Source organism: Frieseomelitta varia, unplaced genomic scaffold, assembly GCF_011392965.1.
Source record: "Frieseomelitta varia isolate USP_RPSP 00005682 unplaced genomic scaffold, Fvar_1.2 scaffold_932, whole genome shotgun sequence".
In the NCBI taxonomy this organism is placed as follows: domain Eukaryota; kingdom Metazoa; phylum Arthropoda; class Insecta; order Hymenoptera; family Apidae; genus Frieseomelitta; species Frieseomelitta varia.
Genome location: NW_025110737.1, coordinates 256,610 through 273,182, shown reverse-complemented (window position 1 = coordinate 273,182; position 16,573 = coordinate 256,610). Strand labels below are relative to the sequence as shown.

Sequence of the window (16,573 nt, the reverse complement as noted above, 5' to 3'; positions counted from 1 at the left end):
GAAAGTAGGAAGAAGGAAGGAAGGAAGGAAGAATAAACAAAAAAAAAAAAAAGAAAAATAAGAAAGAACATTACGAGGAGGAAACAAAAGGAAAGGTATAAAATTGCTCCGCGAAAATCTTTTTCTTTTTTGTCGATTTTAACTCAAGATTCAGGGTGACCTGTCGTTTTGTCATCTATTCTTTCTACTTATTACGCGTATCATCTTTCGCGAATGTAAACGAGATAATCGACGAAATCGCGAAATTATCTGTCGGCTCAAATATTTAAATCGCATATCATACAGATAATGTTACACTAACTATATACGTATTGGATATGCATCGCTTTCTTTTTTTTGTTTTTTTTTGTTTCTTGTTTTTTTTTTTTGTTTTTTTACACGTGTACACACATAAAAGTGCATAGATCTTTCAACCGCAATTAACACCACGTGGACAGTTCCTCGCCGATTATACGTATATATATTTATATTTATATGTATATACATGTGCGTAGCCGAAACGTACCTAAACGAATTTGTACATAAGGCATCACTATAATAAGGATCGATTCTTTTCGCGTAGGTCGCGTCGATTAGCGTGATTATGAATTCAACGACCGTTCGAAAGAACCTGGACTAACTCCTCGCTGCGGATTTGATGCAGAGGAATGCAAGAGCGACGGATAGTCGCGGTAGAAAGATCACCAGCGAACGAACCATTTTCCAACTAGACCGGTTTCGATAAACATATCCTTGTTATGTACACGGACAAATAAATTAAGGCTTCTCTCTTTCCGGAACGGAGAATTTTCCAATCGTATTGTTATCGATGCTCGCGACCTCCAACAATCGGTTCCCTTACTACTGTGGTTAATCTGGCGCAAACTAGATGTCACTACACTGGTAGCAACAGCCGTTTTCCGCAAAGGATCGAACCTTTCTCGCGTCCGATTGTTTCGCGTTTGGACGTTTGCTCTCGATTTGCTCGACGAAATAAACGGAAATCGAAAATTTTCATATTCGCTCGCCAACGAGTCACAGTTGACCTACAGTTGTTTAACTCGACTCGACAATTCACAATTCACGTAAACACCAGATTTCGAGGGAGGAGTACATCTCGCACGCCAGAGAAATTATTTCCAAAGAGAACAATCTATGTATGTATGTACATGTATTTTAGAACGCAAATCAGAAGCGATGGCGCAAGAACAATCCGACCGGGGGGCTGTCGAAAACTTTCAACAGGTAAAAACGCAAATCGAATTAAAACGAGTCGCTCGCACCGATGAACACTGATCGCGTCCCAAACGAATTTGAAACAGAAATATTCGCGCTAACATCGATAAATAATACACAGGTGCGAAAACATGTTGGTGAAATTCCGTATGTCTGTGTTAGGTTTGCCGCGTAACACTGCGACGTAACCTAACGAACGAAATTTCGCAACGTGACGAAACTCGAAGAAAAATCCAAAGGCTCGACGCTAATTGCAAGTGTGATATTTATATTTATCGCTTAGATTTATTTAAAAAACCGACTATAGCGGGGTAGCAGGGAAAACGGAACAGAGAAGAGTAGCAATGGTCCAGCCACCGCCAATGCAACTGCGTATGTACGTGCCTTTCATCGTATCGAATGAAGAAACGCGGTAACGTATTCGTAATCACGAGCCGTAAATAAGCTATTAAATGGACGATCGTCGTGTGTCGGGAAATGCGATTCGGAGGAAACAGCGATCGAAAACTATCGAAACCCTTCGTCGTCTCACGCTTCGTTCGAAATACACAAGCAAAACGATTGTTTTGTCGTTGGTCGCGCCAATTTTCGTACGATACACGACCACGTTCTATGTGCTCGCGAGAGAAATGTAACAGGATATAACAACGACAATGCTTTCAGATACTGTGAAACTAACGATTGAACGAGACTATAAATATCAAATTCGAGCTTAATTAAAAAAGAGAGCTAAGATTGCGAGTTTCTTCCTGGCAATGCAGAAGAGGCTCGAAGAGATCGGCATAGTCAGGAGCGTGCAGACTCGAGGAATTGCTCGACAAAGACGAAGGCGAGGACGAGGACGAGGACGAAGACGAAGACGAAGACGAAGTCGAAGTCTCGAAGGTGCTGTATGGTCACTTGGCGTGCTGCTTCGGAAGATGCCGTTTCATATGGAGAGCTAGGTGATCGCTCCTGGCGAAGGAACGTTCGCACACGGCACACTTGAAGGGTTTCGCCCCGGTGTGTTTCCGATAGTGACGAGTTAATTCGTCGCTTCTGGCGAATCGCCACTCGCATTCCGGCCACTGACACTGGTACGGTTTTTCACCTGAAACACAAAAACAAGGTAAGCAATGCGGTATCGCAAGGCGATCCGTGGTTTTCGCCACGCGACTAAATCTCTGCATTCGCGGCGACGGGGGAAAAAAAAAAAATATATATATATATATATATATATATATACAAGTCGGTTGAATAACCCGGTGAGAATTTGGAAGATCAATGAAACGATCTTGCTGGATGACGGCGAGAAAATTGGAAAATTCTTGGATTGCGAAATTCTTTGACACGCGAGGATCGAGTAATCGAGTCGGAAGAGCGAGGGAGCGCGATTTTCGCACTGGAGAGAAGTTAACTGGACTCGGAGCGTATGCATCTCGGGACCGTTGGCTCGGTTGCAACCAAGCGAAGCTTTGACGAGGTGAGACAGAGGGAACTGTAGCTAAGCGAGGACAGTTGGGGCAGGGCGGGCCGCGGCGAAGCAAGGCGAGTCAAGCTGCGGGGCAGCGGGGAGAGACGCGGCGAGGCGAGGCACGGCGCGACGCGGTGAGACGAGGCGAAGAGAGGCGAAGCGAGGCAAAGCGAGGCAAAGCGAGACGAGGCGAAGAGCAAAAGCAGGAGCAGGAGCAGGAGCAGAAGCAGGATCGACGCGGCGCGCAGCGAGAACGCGAACGGATTGCGCTAGAATACAGGTGAGCGTATTGCGGCATGCAGGTACAGTTAAAGGTCAACGCGGCATCTCTCGTAGCCTAAGGTTCCTCGTACATCTATCGCCGTCGCAAAGAGCACCGCTTTGTTCTTTAATAGGTCCCTTTCCTTGGCCCAACTACCGGCGAATCGTGCACCACCACCGCGCTCGCTGCTGTCTCGGCCGATCTCGCTCTTCCTCTCTCCGAATCTCTGGAATTCTCCTCGCCGTGCTTGCTCTTACCGGGATCCCTCTCCTCCCCTCCTCCCTCTCCCTCACGCGAGTCACCTTTCTTCTCCTTTCTTTCAATCGATAGCATTCAACGCGCCACACTTCCTCCTTGCAGCGTTCTCTATACCGTGTGCATGTACTAACGCCCCTGTTCTTACCACTTGGCCGTTTTCCAGACGAGTCGACGACGTTTAATTTCGATCGTCGATCGATCGCCTTTTTCGCCGGACGCTCCTCGAAGTCAAGCTGGCGGCAACCGTTTGATCAATTGGCATTCCAATTGGCGCGTACCGGTTCATTTCGGCGGGACGTTTCACAGCTGACTCGCCTAAACGCTGTTTCAACGCGAGATTCTCCGTCAACAGCGTGATCTGTTGATCCCACGATTCGTTCTCGAGTTCTTGCTCGAAGTATTTGCGCATTCCATTTACCTGCAGTAACAGTCGTCGAAATTCGAAATCGGCGACGAGCCGAGTGGTTGGGTGCACGCCACGAGAGACGAAACACGAGACGGATGGGAGGCGGAAGACGGATAAATCGGCAGAAACCGCGTAGAAAGTGGCCAGAGATCAGCGAGAGATCGTTGCGGAGCGGCGGTAGAAGCAAGTACGTAGCCACTACGTGCATCGGAAAATAGCGAGCGAGAGAAGACTGGATAGCTGAGAAATACGCCCACGCATACCGGTGACTCGTTCTGCTGTATGGTACGGCTGTATGGTCTGGCTATGGAGACGACCCCAACCGGTCTTAGCCACACGCACGGCTCCCATACAATCGGTATTACCACCACGAACGGCATCCATTCACGGTATTGCTCGTTCATGAGAATTCCGCGGCGATTTCTTCGAGACGTGGTGCCGCGCCACGCCGGTGTCGGCTGCTTGGCCAACAGAAAAGGAATAGCTCGAGAGCCAGCTTTCCGGTAATGGATTTTTTTCTTTTTTTTTTTTTGCTCGCCACCAGCCATCTCTGTCGCGTGCCTCTTTCGCGCGCGCGTGTTTCGTACGCGTCGCAGCATCTTCACCGGAACGGGTCTCGTTACGAGAATTCGTGGGAATCGATCGGCCGTTTCACCGTAAATATATTTATCCTTCGAATCAGGAATCGATCGTATCTTTGAGAATCTACTGCCTTTGGGGATCGAAAGGACTGCGAGTACCCATACGCGTACGAATTTGCAGGCTCGCGAAGAAGAAAAAAACGATGACGAGAGGAGGGAAGGACGCGTAAATCGATCGCGATAAAAATAGAAAAAGTGAAGCGCGTTTGCCGCGCGTGTCGTCATCTAATTGGCAACTAAGTACTTGGCATTAAGTCATTCGATCGATTTGCTCTCGGATCGTCCAGTTTGCGGTTCGATCCAGTTTCTCGCGATTTCACGGAACAACTCGAGTTTAACGCCAATTCTCTTTTTGTCCGATCCGTCACTTGCTCCTCTTTTTCTCTACGCGATATCGTCGATATAGTGTCTCCACCTGGCCGCGCGATCCTCGAAAACATAGATTTGATGAGTTTGTTCTTCTTTTTTTTTTTTTTTTTTCTTCCGTCGCAGCTTTGTTAATTTTCTCTTTCTTTTGGAAATGGAATCGAAAGTGGCGAGCCCGATCGGTTCGGGATCGTTCCTATCTGCGGTTGCTGCGAGTTTCTGCGAGATTGATAACGTTCCAGTTGAAAGGTACGACCGAGTCGCGTGTGCCCGTTGGCTCGACGACGCCTACGAACCTCGAGGCGTCCCCGTTAATTTCGGATCACTTTCACCGCGGTACGGTGTCTGGCATTCGCAGCGTCTCACGATCCCCAGGCCTCGCTCTCGAAAACTCGTCTCGATACGACGCTGCTTTTGTCTCGCTTCGTCGTTTCCTCGGGACGTTCGATTCTCATTCATCGATCCGGTTGCAATTTGCCGATTCGCGAGATGTTTTGATCGTCGAGTTTCGAAATTGGTCAAAATCGACAGCGGACAAAACACGCGTGGCAGGCTTAGAAGGTTGCCAAAGTTGAAACCACGGATGTGAAACAGGAATGTTGTTCGCCTCGTGTCCGTGTATCCAACACCGTCGACGCTTCTTCTCGCACACGCTCGAGAGAGTGTGCGAGACCGCTTCGACCATGTATCGATGTATTGGTAGGTAAGCATGCGAGTACGTATACACGCGTGTCGCGTCTCGTCTCGTCTCGTCTCGTCGCGTTGCGTGTTCCTCCGACGATTCGGGAACCAATCGATTTTGTTCTCCTGAAAATATGTAGCAAGCGTGCGTGTGTATGTATTTCTGTACAGTAACGCATTGTCGGCCGCTGTCACGTACGCGTGACTTCGTTTCACCAACGTGAAAATGTGACTTTGCAACCACGTATTTTCGCAAGACGTACAAAAATGATTTCAGAACCTCGAATTCGATGTTTACCTCTGAAAAGTTTACCTCTGTTCCGTTGCTCGGGAAATACAGGGTGTCCGTAAAGTCACTTTACAATTTCAAGAATTTGTTACAAAGGCAAATGAAAAGACAGATGAGTGGAAATTATTATACAAAATGAGGCGAAATGACTTGCATTTGAAGACAAGCCTGCACGCGTCTTGTCTCGAATTTGTCGGAAGCCTGCTCTATTCTATTTCGTAGTATTTCAGCATGTTCAATCGATGTTGCGTATACAATAAATTTTAAATGTTCCCACAAATGAAAATCTAATAGATTCAAACCCGGAGAACGTGCATCAATCCATTTATTTGCAAAGTGTCGATTTAAAAATTGCCTAGCCACTTGGCTAAAATGCAGCAGAGTTCCATCATGCATAAACCGCGTACAAAGTCTAATATCGACTGGAACTTCCTCCGATATTTCGTGTAAACGCGTGCTCAAAAAATCAAACGTACCTTGTGCCTGTTAGTTTCCCATCAAGAAAAAAAGGTCCAATTAAAAATTTATCAATTATTCCTGCCCATACGTTTAAACTAAACTAGTGTTGATGTCTTGAATGCACAATAACATGTGGGTTTTTTTCATCCCAATTATGATTATTATGAAAATTGAATATACCATCTCTGGTAAAACTAGCTTATTAGAGTTTGCTCTGTTTATATTAATTCATTGTATCTCATAAACGAAGACAGATAGGACATATATTCATCTGACTTTTTTTCATTATTTTTAAGCGTACAATCAGCTCCCACAAGTTACGAAACACCCTGTATATTTAAGTTTCTTTTGCCACATTTAATACTGATTTAAAACAGAGGATCATTGCCACCATTGATGAGGGTATGTTACAGCGAACATGGCATGAAATCGAGCACCGTCTTAATGTGCTTTGTGCAACTAATGGTGCCCATATAAAAGTGTATTGAATAAGGCAGCAAGAAATTTAAATATATACGTCTCATTTTGTAATAATTTTCACTCATCTGTCTTTTCATTTGCCTTTGTAATAAATTTTTGAAATTGTAAAGAGACTTTATGGACACTCTGTATTATTAGGTTGGTCGAGAAATAATTGCGCTTTTCATGTTTTGTAACTTTCCCTCATTTTTTTTTTTCAGATTCCTACGTTTATCATATTTATATATGATATTATACCTGCGTGTCATATTTATGCGTTCTATTCGTTAACTTCGTGAGGATCCCAAGAGTGCTAGACTACATTCAATTAGAACAAGTGTCAATTCGAACGATTCCATATCATTCTTCAAGTAATTCATCATCGCGATATAGCGTAAATTTAGTAAAATTTCAAAATTATACCTTGGAAATTACAAAGTGCATAGTCTCCAACTGTAAGTAGCATTAAATGCTAGCTTCTGTCGCAAGCAAATTGCTTGTTTATCTTTCTCGCTACACATAGTGAGAAATGCATTCCTATTGGACAATTATCCAAAGAAGCTAGATACTAAGAAAGGAAACTAGACACAAAGTAAAAAATATCGATCTAAAAATAACAGAAAAATATCATGGATTGCCACAAACCGAGATACATAGATTCATAGACTATTTTTAACAACGGACATAGACTATTTTTAACAACGAATGAGATTAAGAATGAGATTAAGAAATAGAAAACAAAGAATTAGATGCAGAAGCCATGGAACTGATATAAATATTTATATAAAAAGAAGAGCAAGAGTGCTGTATAACGTGAGTTTTAACACTTTGTTCTCTTATGTTTAATAGAATAACTACAATTAAAGGTTTTATCTATGATCTAAATTAATATATAATATATAAATTAAATTAAATTTAATATATAATTTATATAAATATATTAAATTTGACAAATTTGTTTGAAAAATTTGTTTATAAAGTTAACGAAACAGTGAAACAGATTAAACAGACGTGAAATACGTCATTGGGAAGGAGTATTTTTTTATAAATGTTTGTGTCAAATTTCAATTGCGATATCTTTTACGAGTCAAAAGTTGTTCAAAAATGTCGCGTGAAGTCTCGATTCGGCCCATTGTGCGACAACCTAAAGACGCCCCTGAAGAAAATAAGTGGCAACATGCGCGAATATTGTCTAGAAAACTCTCCTGCGCTTCCGTCGAACGCTTTCGAAAATTAATTTTTCAAAAGTATAGGTACACGTTGCGGCTGGAATGGCGCGTTTCATTCCACGTACTTAAATACACACGTGCGAGAGTTTCTCGAACCTTCGAGAGAGTTTACGCACGCCCCGTCCGAATCGGACCAGAATTGCCGACTTTTCAAAGAGTCGTCATTCGATCGAATCGTTTCGAGCAGCCTCGCCTTTGAGAGAACGTTTCGATCGATTATATCGTCCAACCGCCAAACGAAATGCGGCGATACGCGGCGAGCTGTATGGTTACTCGCGATAACATCTGTCCCAAGCGAGTAAGAAAAAAAAAAAAAAAAAAAAAAACAAAAAAAAGAGAGAAGGATCGTTCAAGGTTGTCTCGGGCGGAACCCTGAAATCGGCGAACGCGCACGAAATTTTGCTATTAAGAAGCACGCAACGTGTATACGCCTTACACGTGGTATAACGCATTCGAATGCATTAGCAGAATACTAATACGTAGCAAGAATCGCGAAGAATCGCAACGCCGCGCGTTCGTTTACGACAACTCGAATGTAGACGTTTCGTCTCGAACTGGGCGCGAGCGATAGATCGATATTCCTCTGTCAATGGGACACCACAAACAAATTGCTTCGGAACAGAGACACCAAAGTATTGGGGATGAGAAGAGACGAGACGAAACACATAGAAACACGTGCCAGTACGCATACGCGAACTAAAAATTTCGCTGAAAAAGATTCATTTCTGACATGAAAATATGCGCGTCTTTGAATTGACTCGAAGAGCAGTTTTGCATCGACTCTTGCGCGATAAGTAGAGGTTGTTTAAAGCGTGTCTCGTGGAACAGTTATTTCCGTGCAGAATTAGTTGTGTTACTTCAAAGAGGAATTCATTTCAATTGCAAAGTAGATGTTGATCGATTATAAGGTGACACGGATTTAATGTCAGAAGTAAGAAATAATATTTTCCAGCCGTGACTCCAAAGATCTCCGGAAAAGATAAGCCGAGTAGAAGATTCATATCGTTGGAAGAAAAAAATGGAAATTCTTGATCGCTTCAAAATCTGGTGATAGACTGACATCTCTTTTGAGCGAGAAATTTCACAGAAACGAATCGACAATTCGCACAGTTACGAAAAACGAAAGTAAAATGAAAGCTAGAGTTTCTGCCGAGATATTATCAAGTTTGAAGAAATCCTCCCGTACAAACGATCTTTTATCGACAAAAACAGAAAATTGTTTAATTGTACGGACAGCAGATTGCAACAGGCAGAACATTCCTTTGAATACTTATTTAATAAGACAGAAAGCGCAAAGTAATTTTTTGTCGTATTAAAAAAAGACTATTTATTTGATTACAACTTTTTGCGCTCTCGGATTATAGGAGGTCCTAATTAAGTATATAGTATAATCCGTTCTGGATCTGTTGGTTCATTCAGCCACGTGCCTAAAGTTTCATCCCTTGCGACTCACTTTCTCACTTGTTACGATGTCTCAAAGATGTTTTCGAGAAGCATCTACTTCCAATCGGTGGAATAAAATCGTCAAAATAGCAAAAATAAACCAGCTTCTCGAGCCGAGCGCTGTCTGAAAAGATTCAACAAGAGAGGAGCCTGGCGTGAGAAAATTTGTTAAAATTGGCGCGAAACATAATAAATTAATAGTTGGTAAAAGCGTGCATGTGTCTCTGCGTAGACGGGTTACCGGCAAAACCTCGAGCTATCAATTGGAAAGTGGTACATCGTGGTTCGAACGCCTTTGGCAAGCATTCCGCGAGAGATTGTCGAGCGGGCACGCGTGCATCTATCGTCCCTCTCCCGTCCTTCTTCACGCGCGAGTCTATATGCATTTCTGCACGCGCGTACGTCCGCTTTCGCGTCACGTTTCGCGCACCAATTTCCATTCCCCCAAAGACCAAACCTTCGACGATCTACGTTTTCCTCGCGAAACCCCCATACGAAACTCTAACGAGACTGGATCGTCCACGATTTCTTCCGCTTTGATCAAAAGATTCAATCCTCGGAGAACGTACGACGTTGCAAACGATCGTGCAGAAACATCGATGCTCGGTCAGGCGACGACGAGCCAACAGTGAAGATACCACAGTGACTATAGCAGACGGCAGAGCAGAAACCTTTTTCATGCTCGACCGTGTACAAATATACGTAGGTGTAGAGGTACGAGCGCGTTAGCGAGCTGTGTGTTTGGATACGGACAGGATGTGGGTCGCTAGCTCGAGTCTACGAAGCGGAGTGTCGCATACCACGCTTCATGCGTTCCTTATACGTTTACATATGATAGAGACTCCTTTGCCCGCGACACCGCGGCGGAAACATTGGCAGGGAGAATACGAGAGCGAATACACACACACACACACACATATATATATACATACGTACATACATGTGCATACAAGTATACGAATATATATATTTATATTTATATATATATATAAAAGTGTAGATGTGCATGTAGATGTACGAGGGTAAAAGAGAGAGGATGCGAGAGAAGGAGAGAAAGAGATGCGCGGGGAGCGAAGGTTAAACGAAGAAAGAGAGTGGAAAGGAGGAGAGGCTGCGAGAACCGCGCCCTGCCCACGCTGCCGAGCGCTCGACCTCGTGCGCTTTCAAACGCTTCGTTTCGCTCCGCGTAGATGAGCCACGTATATCTAACTTCCACGACTTAAGTTTTCCCCTCTTTCGTTCCATCGTCCATTTTTATATATATATAACTCGCAGCGTACCGTGGATGCCGCTTCCCCCCCCCCCTCCCAAAAAAAAAAACGGTCGCTTTCGAACGTCGCGGTTCCGACGAATCTACGCGGAGAGCGCCTCATCGGTCCACTTACCCGTGTGTATCCGCTGATGCGCCTTTAAATGCGAACTCTTTGTGTAGACCTTTGTACAACCTGCAAAACGACAGCACACGGTTAAGAGTTTGTAACAGTATCGTTTCTCGAAAATCGGGAAGGAAAACGCGGGCGTGATCGCGTCATCCGATCGCTCGTTCCTCTCGAACGTTCTCTCTCGCGCCATTGTGCGCCGTTGTTACAGCGTGCACACGCGCGAGTCGGATGCCAAGCAACATGTTGCGTCTTACTCGCAACGAAGCGTGCACGTCTCTCGGCGGGCACAAGTATCGACAATTTCCAATTACCTGCTCGCGCGCTCACTTACCTATGAAATCACAGTGATGAACGCGTCTCTTCTCCAACTCCGGATTGTTCCGCCTGTTGAATTTGGTCGTGATGCTCGGAGGGGGTTGAATCCTGTGAGGGGGGTTCATAATGGAGGGCTGAGGATAGGGTGGCGGGGGCGTCCGCCTCGGCGGTGCCCCTATCGGTGAGCCAGGGTCGGAGATCGGCGGTGTCAGCGGCGAAATGTACATTAACCTAGTCATCGAGCCGTAAAGCGGCGACGTTGCGCTGCCACCGATCTGGCTCCCCCCTCCGTGGTGGCTCGTCGTCGAGTCGTTGTTGTTGTTGTTGTTGTTGTTGTTGGTGTTATTATTGTTATTACTGTTGTTGCTGTTACTGTTGCTGTCGTTCCCACCGCCATTTCCACTTCCAACGACAGCGTTGTTGTTGCTGCCGTTGCTGTTGCCGTTAACGTTGCTAACGGCATTGTTGCTGCCGCTGTTGCCGTTAACGTTGCTGTTGTTGGCGTTGGGCACGTTACTGCTGTTGTTGTTGTTGTTGCTGCTGCCGTTGCTGCTGTTGCTGTTGTTGTTGTTGTTATTGTTATTGTTACCAGGAGGGAAAGTCTTGAAAGCGGCGGACGCCGTCCGATGGTGAACGACTTGGGAAACGGTGGAAGGACTCGGATGGCCGTTGGCGTAGCTCGAGACCGTGTTGGAAGCGGGAGCCTCGAGGAGGTGCAAGGTCGGCGGCGGTGGCAACGGCTCGCTCTTGATCTCGACCGGCGACAACACCGGCGACGAGACGTCGTCCGTCTCCATCTTGACGTGCGACTGCGAGCCAAGCATGTCCGCGTTCTCCGGGTCCAGCTTCTGTATGCTCGAGGTGATGTCCTCCCACAGCGGCGGCCTGAGGAACACGTCGTCGTCGCTCGCCGCCGGTTGACTCCTCGACGAGACGAAACTCGCCTGCGCCCGGCACACCGGCCCCCCAACCTCGAAGAAGTCCTCCATCTGCACCGTCGGCTCCCTCGGCTCTTTCTCCGGGTCATCTTCGTCGAGTTTCTGCAGTCGGTCGAGATCCTGTCTACACAGCAGCGTGTCCAGGTCCGAAGTCTGCTGGAAATAGAAGACGAACGAAAGAAGTCGAGTGAGTGCCAGTGTTGTTCGAGCCTTCTTTTTCAAAGTCTGTCGGACACGGATTCGAGCCCGAATCCGCATGAAAAGGCACGGGTGGAGACATGGGTGGAGGACAAGGACGATCGTTGGATGCAAGTTTAGTCGGTTAGGCACGCAGGTACGTTCGGAATCGGAGCCAGAGTAGGTTAAGCAAGCAGCAAAACAGGTAAACGAGCGAGTGACTTGCGATATGCTGATGGCACGAAAGCGTACGCGCCACGGCGTTGTTCGCCCCGTTAATATGCAACGAACGCATCGAGGGATGTGCGACATGGGGATCTCCTACACCTCGAACGCCTCGTATGAAGAACGCCGGTTCTATGATGCATGTAACAACTGTGCAGCACGCCCAAAGGGAAAAAGAAAGAAGACGAGAAGAAAGAAAGAAAGAAAGAAAGAAAGAAAGGAGAGTAGAGACAGGAGAGTTTCGTCTGGAAGATGGGAGGGAGCGGGCCAGTACGATGCCGCGTCATTCTTTGCATGATTTGTACACGCGCAACGCCGCCCTCGTGTGCCATTCTGTGCGGGCCGTGTTGTGCCTCGACTCGTCCTGCCTTGCCTTGCCGCCGTACTCTCCACGCTTTCCGCGACTGTTCGTACTCCTCTCGCACAAACCGCATAACGTTTCGAATATTTCAATGCGTCGGGATACAATCGGGATGTAACGCCCCTTTCGCACTCGCTCTCTCTCTTTCTCCTTCTCTTTCTTCTTTTCACCTGGATGAATAGTAGCCTCACGATTCTTTAACGACTGTTGTTTCTTTCGATAGGAAACCAATTGGCAGAATATACCTCGGAAAATCGACGGATGAGAAAAACGGATGAGAGTCCTTCGAAGGATTTCGCCTAGAGAGATTCGTTACGACGGATGAATCGAAAGGATACGAAAGGTGAATTTTTAAATATCATCCTTGCGTGCCGCGGGAGAAAGAGGAGGAGGCTGGCTTTCGAGACATAAATAGAATCTCTGTCGCATCGCAAACTTGCGCGAACGCAGGCGAGATAGCAGATAAAAACCGGTCGATCTTACTTAATTTATAATATAATATAACTTAATTAAAAACCATCCGAGGGGCGGTATAAAACCGTTGAAAAAATTTTTAAAGACAGAGCATTAGGAAATCGTGAAATTTCCACCGATACGGTTAAGAAAAAAGAAGATGGCGATGAAAATTGACGAATCGATTAAAAAGAACGAGAAAAAGAAAAAGTGGGGGGGGGAGAGGGAAAAAAAAAAGAAAAATCTCATCTGGCTCACCGTCCCGGCAAGCTTATACAGTGATTTATGAATTATTTACACAATGAATTATTCATCGTCGGAAGATTGGTATACTCGCAACACTCGATCGTACCTGATATGCAATTTGAAAAGGAGTCTGCGGCGAGAGGCACGATATGCGCGCTTGCGCGCGAAACATTATATTTAAATGCCATATCGTCTCGGCCAGGATGGATGCCAGCTCTCCGTACGCGTTCGTCGATAAAATAACCGACAACCGTCGCAAACTGCTGCCTTCGTGTCGCATTGTTGTATCGTGCAAATAATGCGCGCGGCGAAAGGGTGAGAAGAGAGAGAGAGAGAGAGAGAGAGAAGAAAGAGTCGCAGAAGGGAAGGGAAAGGAAAGGAAAGGAAATGCGTTGAAACGATCGCGAAGGCGATGCGCAAAATATCGCGGAGACGATACGATTGCACGGTTCGATAATATTGTTCGAAGGAGAATTCGTCGACATCGTTTCTGCAAGGGTGCCGCTTAGGGCCGCCCCCTTCCAACGCTCTCCACATTTTGCTCCTCTTTTTCTCTAGGCGTTCGGTTGCTCGACGACCGTGTTCTCTTTGATTCGGGTCGCCTCGCGTCGCGTCTCCTTCTCGCGTTGCGATAATGACAGTGCGGAGCGCGAGCAAAGTTCGTCCATCCGGCTATTAATGCGCGTAATCATAGAGTCAGGGCCGTCGGTGTTAATTATGCGTTTTCGAATCTGTCAGAGCGAGAACCAACACCCACACAGGCCGGTCGATAGATAGCGCGTCGTCATCGTCGTAGCTGGATGGCGTGTGCAGGATGAAAAAACCTTTCCGTACACGTTCGCTCGTGCCGCCTAGTATTTTTTATTCCGGCCAATCGCAGACTCGCGGCCTCGCGACTAGCAAACGCACGCGCAGGCGCACGTACGCACGCGCGCGCCTTCTGCTCTCGTTTTTGCCATTTGTTATCCAATTTGCTCATTTTCCCTCTCCTTGACTGTCTGTCTTCCTCTCTCTTTTTCTCTCTTTCTCTGTCCACCGCAGACGAAGACGATCAGCGAGCAGATCTACCTTCGAATCGAACGTTTCGATCGACGTTGCAACACTTATTAACTTCTTGCGTTGGAATGACGTGCCACGCATATCGAGAATTTTTTTGTCCCAAATCGCGACATTTTCTCAGTTTTTTAAGTATATTTAAGTATAACCTAGGCTAAACAGATAATAAATTTATTACTTCTCAATAATTTCTATCCAATAATATCGACGAGTTTAAAAAGAAAGCGACGAATTATTGTATACGGTTTGGTCACTCGTTACAGCACAAGTGGTTAACTTCTTGCGTTGGAATAACGTGTCACGCACGTCGAGAATTGTCTGTTCCAAAATATTTTCTCAGTTTTAAGTATATTTAAGTAACACAAAAATAGACAAAACAAATAATAAATTTATTACCTCTCAATAATTTCTATCCAGTGATATCATACCGACGAGTTTAAAAAGAGAGCGACGAATTATTGTATACGGTTCGGTCACTCGTTACGGTCCGCAATCAGTTACCAGCACAAATGGTTAACTTCTTGCGCTGGAATAACGTGTCACGCACGTCGAGAATTGTCTATTCCAAAATATTTTCTCAGTTTTAAGTATATTTAAGTAACACAAAAATAGACAAAACAAATAATAAATTTATTACCTCTCAATAATTTCTATCAAGTGATATCATATCGACGAGTTCAAAAGGAAAGCGACGAATTATTATATATTTGTATACGGTTTGGTCACTCGTTATGGTCCGCGAGCCAGTTGCCAGCGCAAGTGATTAACACTAGAACTAAAAATGGTCAAAACGACCGATTAATAATTTTTGTTAGATATGTTACAGATATAAGGCTCAAATGATTCTTCGTGAAATACATAAATAAAAACTCGTGCGCCCTGTGGTATTATAAAGATTTTCCGTTTCTTTTGCTTTAATATGTCTGATGATCTCTGAAATTTTATGCTTTAGTCGTTGATAGTTCTAGTGTTAACAACAAAGACTGTAGATTGTAGAATGATTTCCAATGTAAGCATCTCTAAAATCCTGATGCCCCCGTGACACAATTCTTATTATTGAAACAGTGAATTTTCAATGTGGAGGAGGCCTAAAAGACCATGAACTTGACTCATTGTTGAAAATCAAGATTTCATCCATAGAAAATCAAATTGCCCACACTGTGGGCCCCACGTTGTGAATCGCAACTCTAGACTTAAGTTTTTAAGAATCGCCGCGATTCTTCAAGAAAGAAACGCGAAGCGAAAATGGCAGAGCGGTCGAGTAAGTCGAAGGGAAGATATAGAACGAAGGGCGTTTTCGTTTCTCCTTCGCAAACAATCGTTTGCAAATAAAGAAAAAAATGAATGGTCGAATGACATTTTTATATCGAGCGACGACTTGGTCAGTTTTATCGGATCTCGGGGCAAGCTGGTAGACAAAAGATGGACAAAGAGCCGCGACGAGGCACAAGCAGCCATAGTACGTAGCAGTAACGAGGCATAGCGCGCAGAAGCGAGCACGCCGAATCAATCTGGCGAGGCCACACCCTCTGACCTAAAGCCGTATTATCGCGATAAATACACGCGGGCAAATGTCAGCCGCGCGCGCTGTCCGCCATTTTCCTCGAAAGCTTTTCACCCCCAAGGACGCCATTGGACGCCGAGCTTTCGAAATTGTTTCGTCCTTCGCCACTCATTTCCCGTGCCCCTCACTCACTTAGAGTAACGTCTGTCTATTCGAGTCCCGACTTTTGCCATTAAAAAAAAAACGAACGATCGTCGATACTTAACCTCTTGCGCTGGAATGACGTACCACGCACGTCGAGAATTTTCTGTCCCAAAATTGCAACATTTTCGCAGTTTCAAGTAAATTTAAATGTAACCTAGGCGAAAGAAATGACAAGTTTATTACTTCTTGATAATTTCTATGCAGTGACATCGTACCGGCGAATTCAAAAGAAAAAGAAAGCGACAAATTATTGCGTACGGTTCGGTCACTCGTTATGGTCCGCGAACCAGTTGCCAGCGCAAGAGGTTAATCGTGATATTATTATCTAGTGTTTACACATTTGTTTACTATTTAATATTTACGCACTAGTAATTGCTAGTATTTGCTATTTAGTATTTACTATTATTTAGTATTACTATTTAATATTTACGCACTAGTAATTGCTAGTATTTGCTATTTAGTATTTACAGTATTTTAACCCATCATTTTCCCTCGCACAATATATTTTGCACATTAACCTCTTGCGCTGGAATGACGTGCCACTCACGTCG

At 45.1% G+C, this 16,573-nt stretch overlaps 1 protein-coding gene across 3 annotated transcripts in view; it reads right to left on the bottom strand.

Annotated features, from left to right (window-relative positions):
• Window positions 1–326: 326 nt before the first annotated feature.
• The window catches only part of LOC122537799 (dendritic arbor reduction protein 1-like), a 70,227-nt gene continuing 53,980 nt past the window's right edge, over window positions 327–16,573 (bottom strand). The window contains exons 2-4 of one of the 3 annotated variants that reach the window (XM_043671378.1): window positions 10,875–11,949; window positions 10,547–10,606; window positions 327–2,305 (exon numbers count right to left, since the gene is read on the bottom strand). In XM_043671378.1, the coding sequence (XP_043527313.1) occupies window positions 2,112–2,305; window positions 10,547–10,606; window positions 10,875–11,949 (1,329 nt within the window). In that variant the 3' untranslated portion in view covers window positions 327–2,111. Of the gene's footprint in view, window positions 2,306–10,546; window positions 10,607–10,874; window positions 11,953–16,573 lie in introns of all 3 variants that reach the window. The other 2 variants (XM_043671377.1, XM_043671379.1) reach the window with 2 other exon arrangements.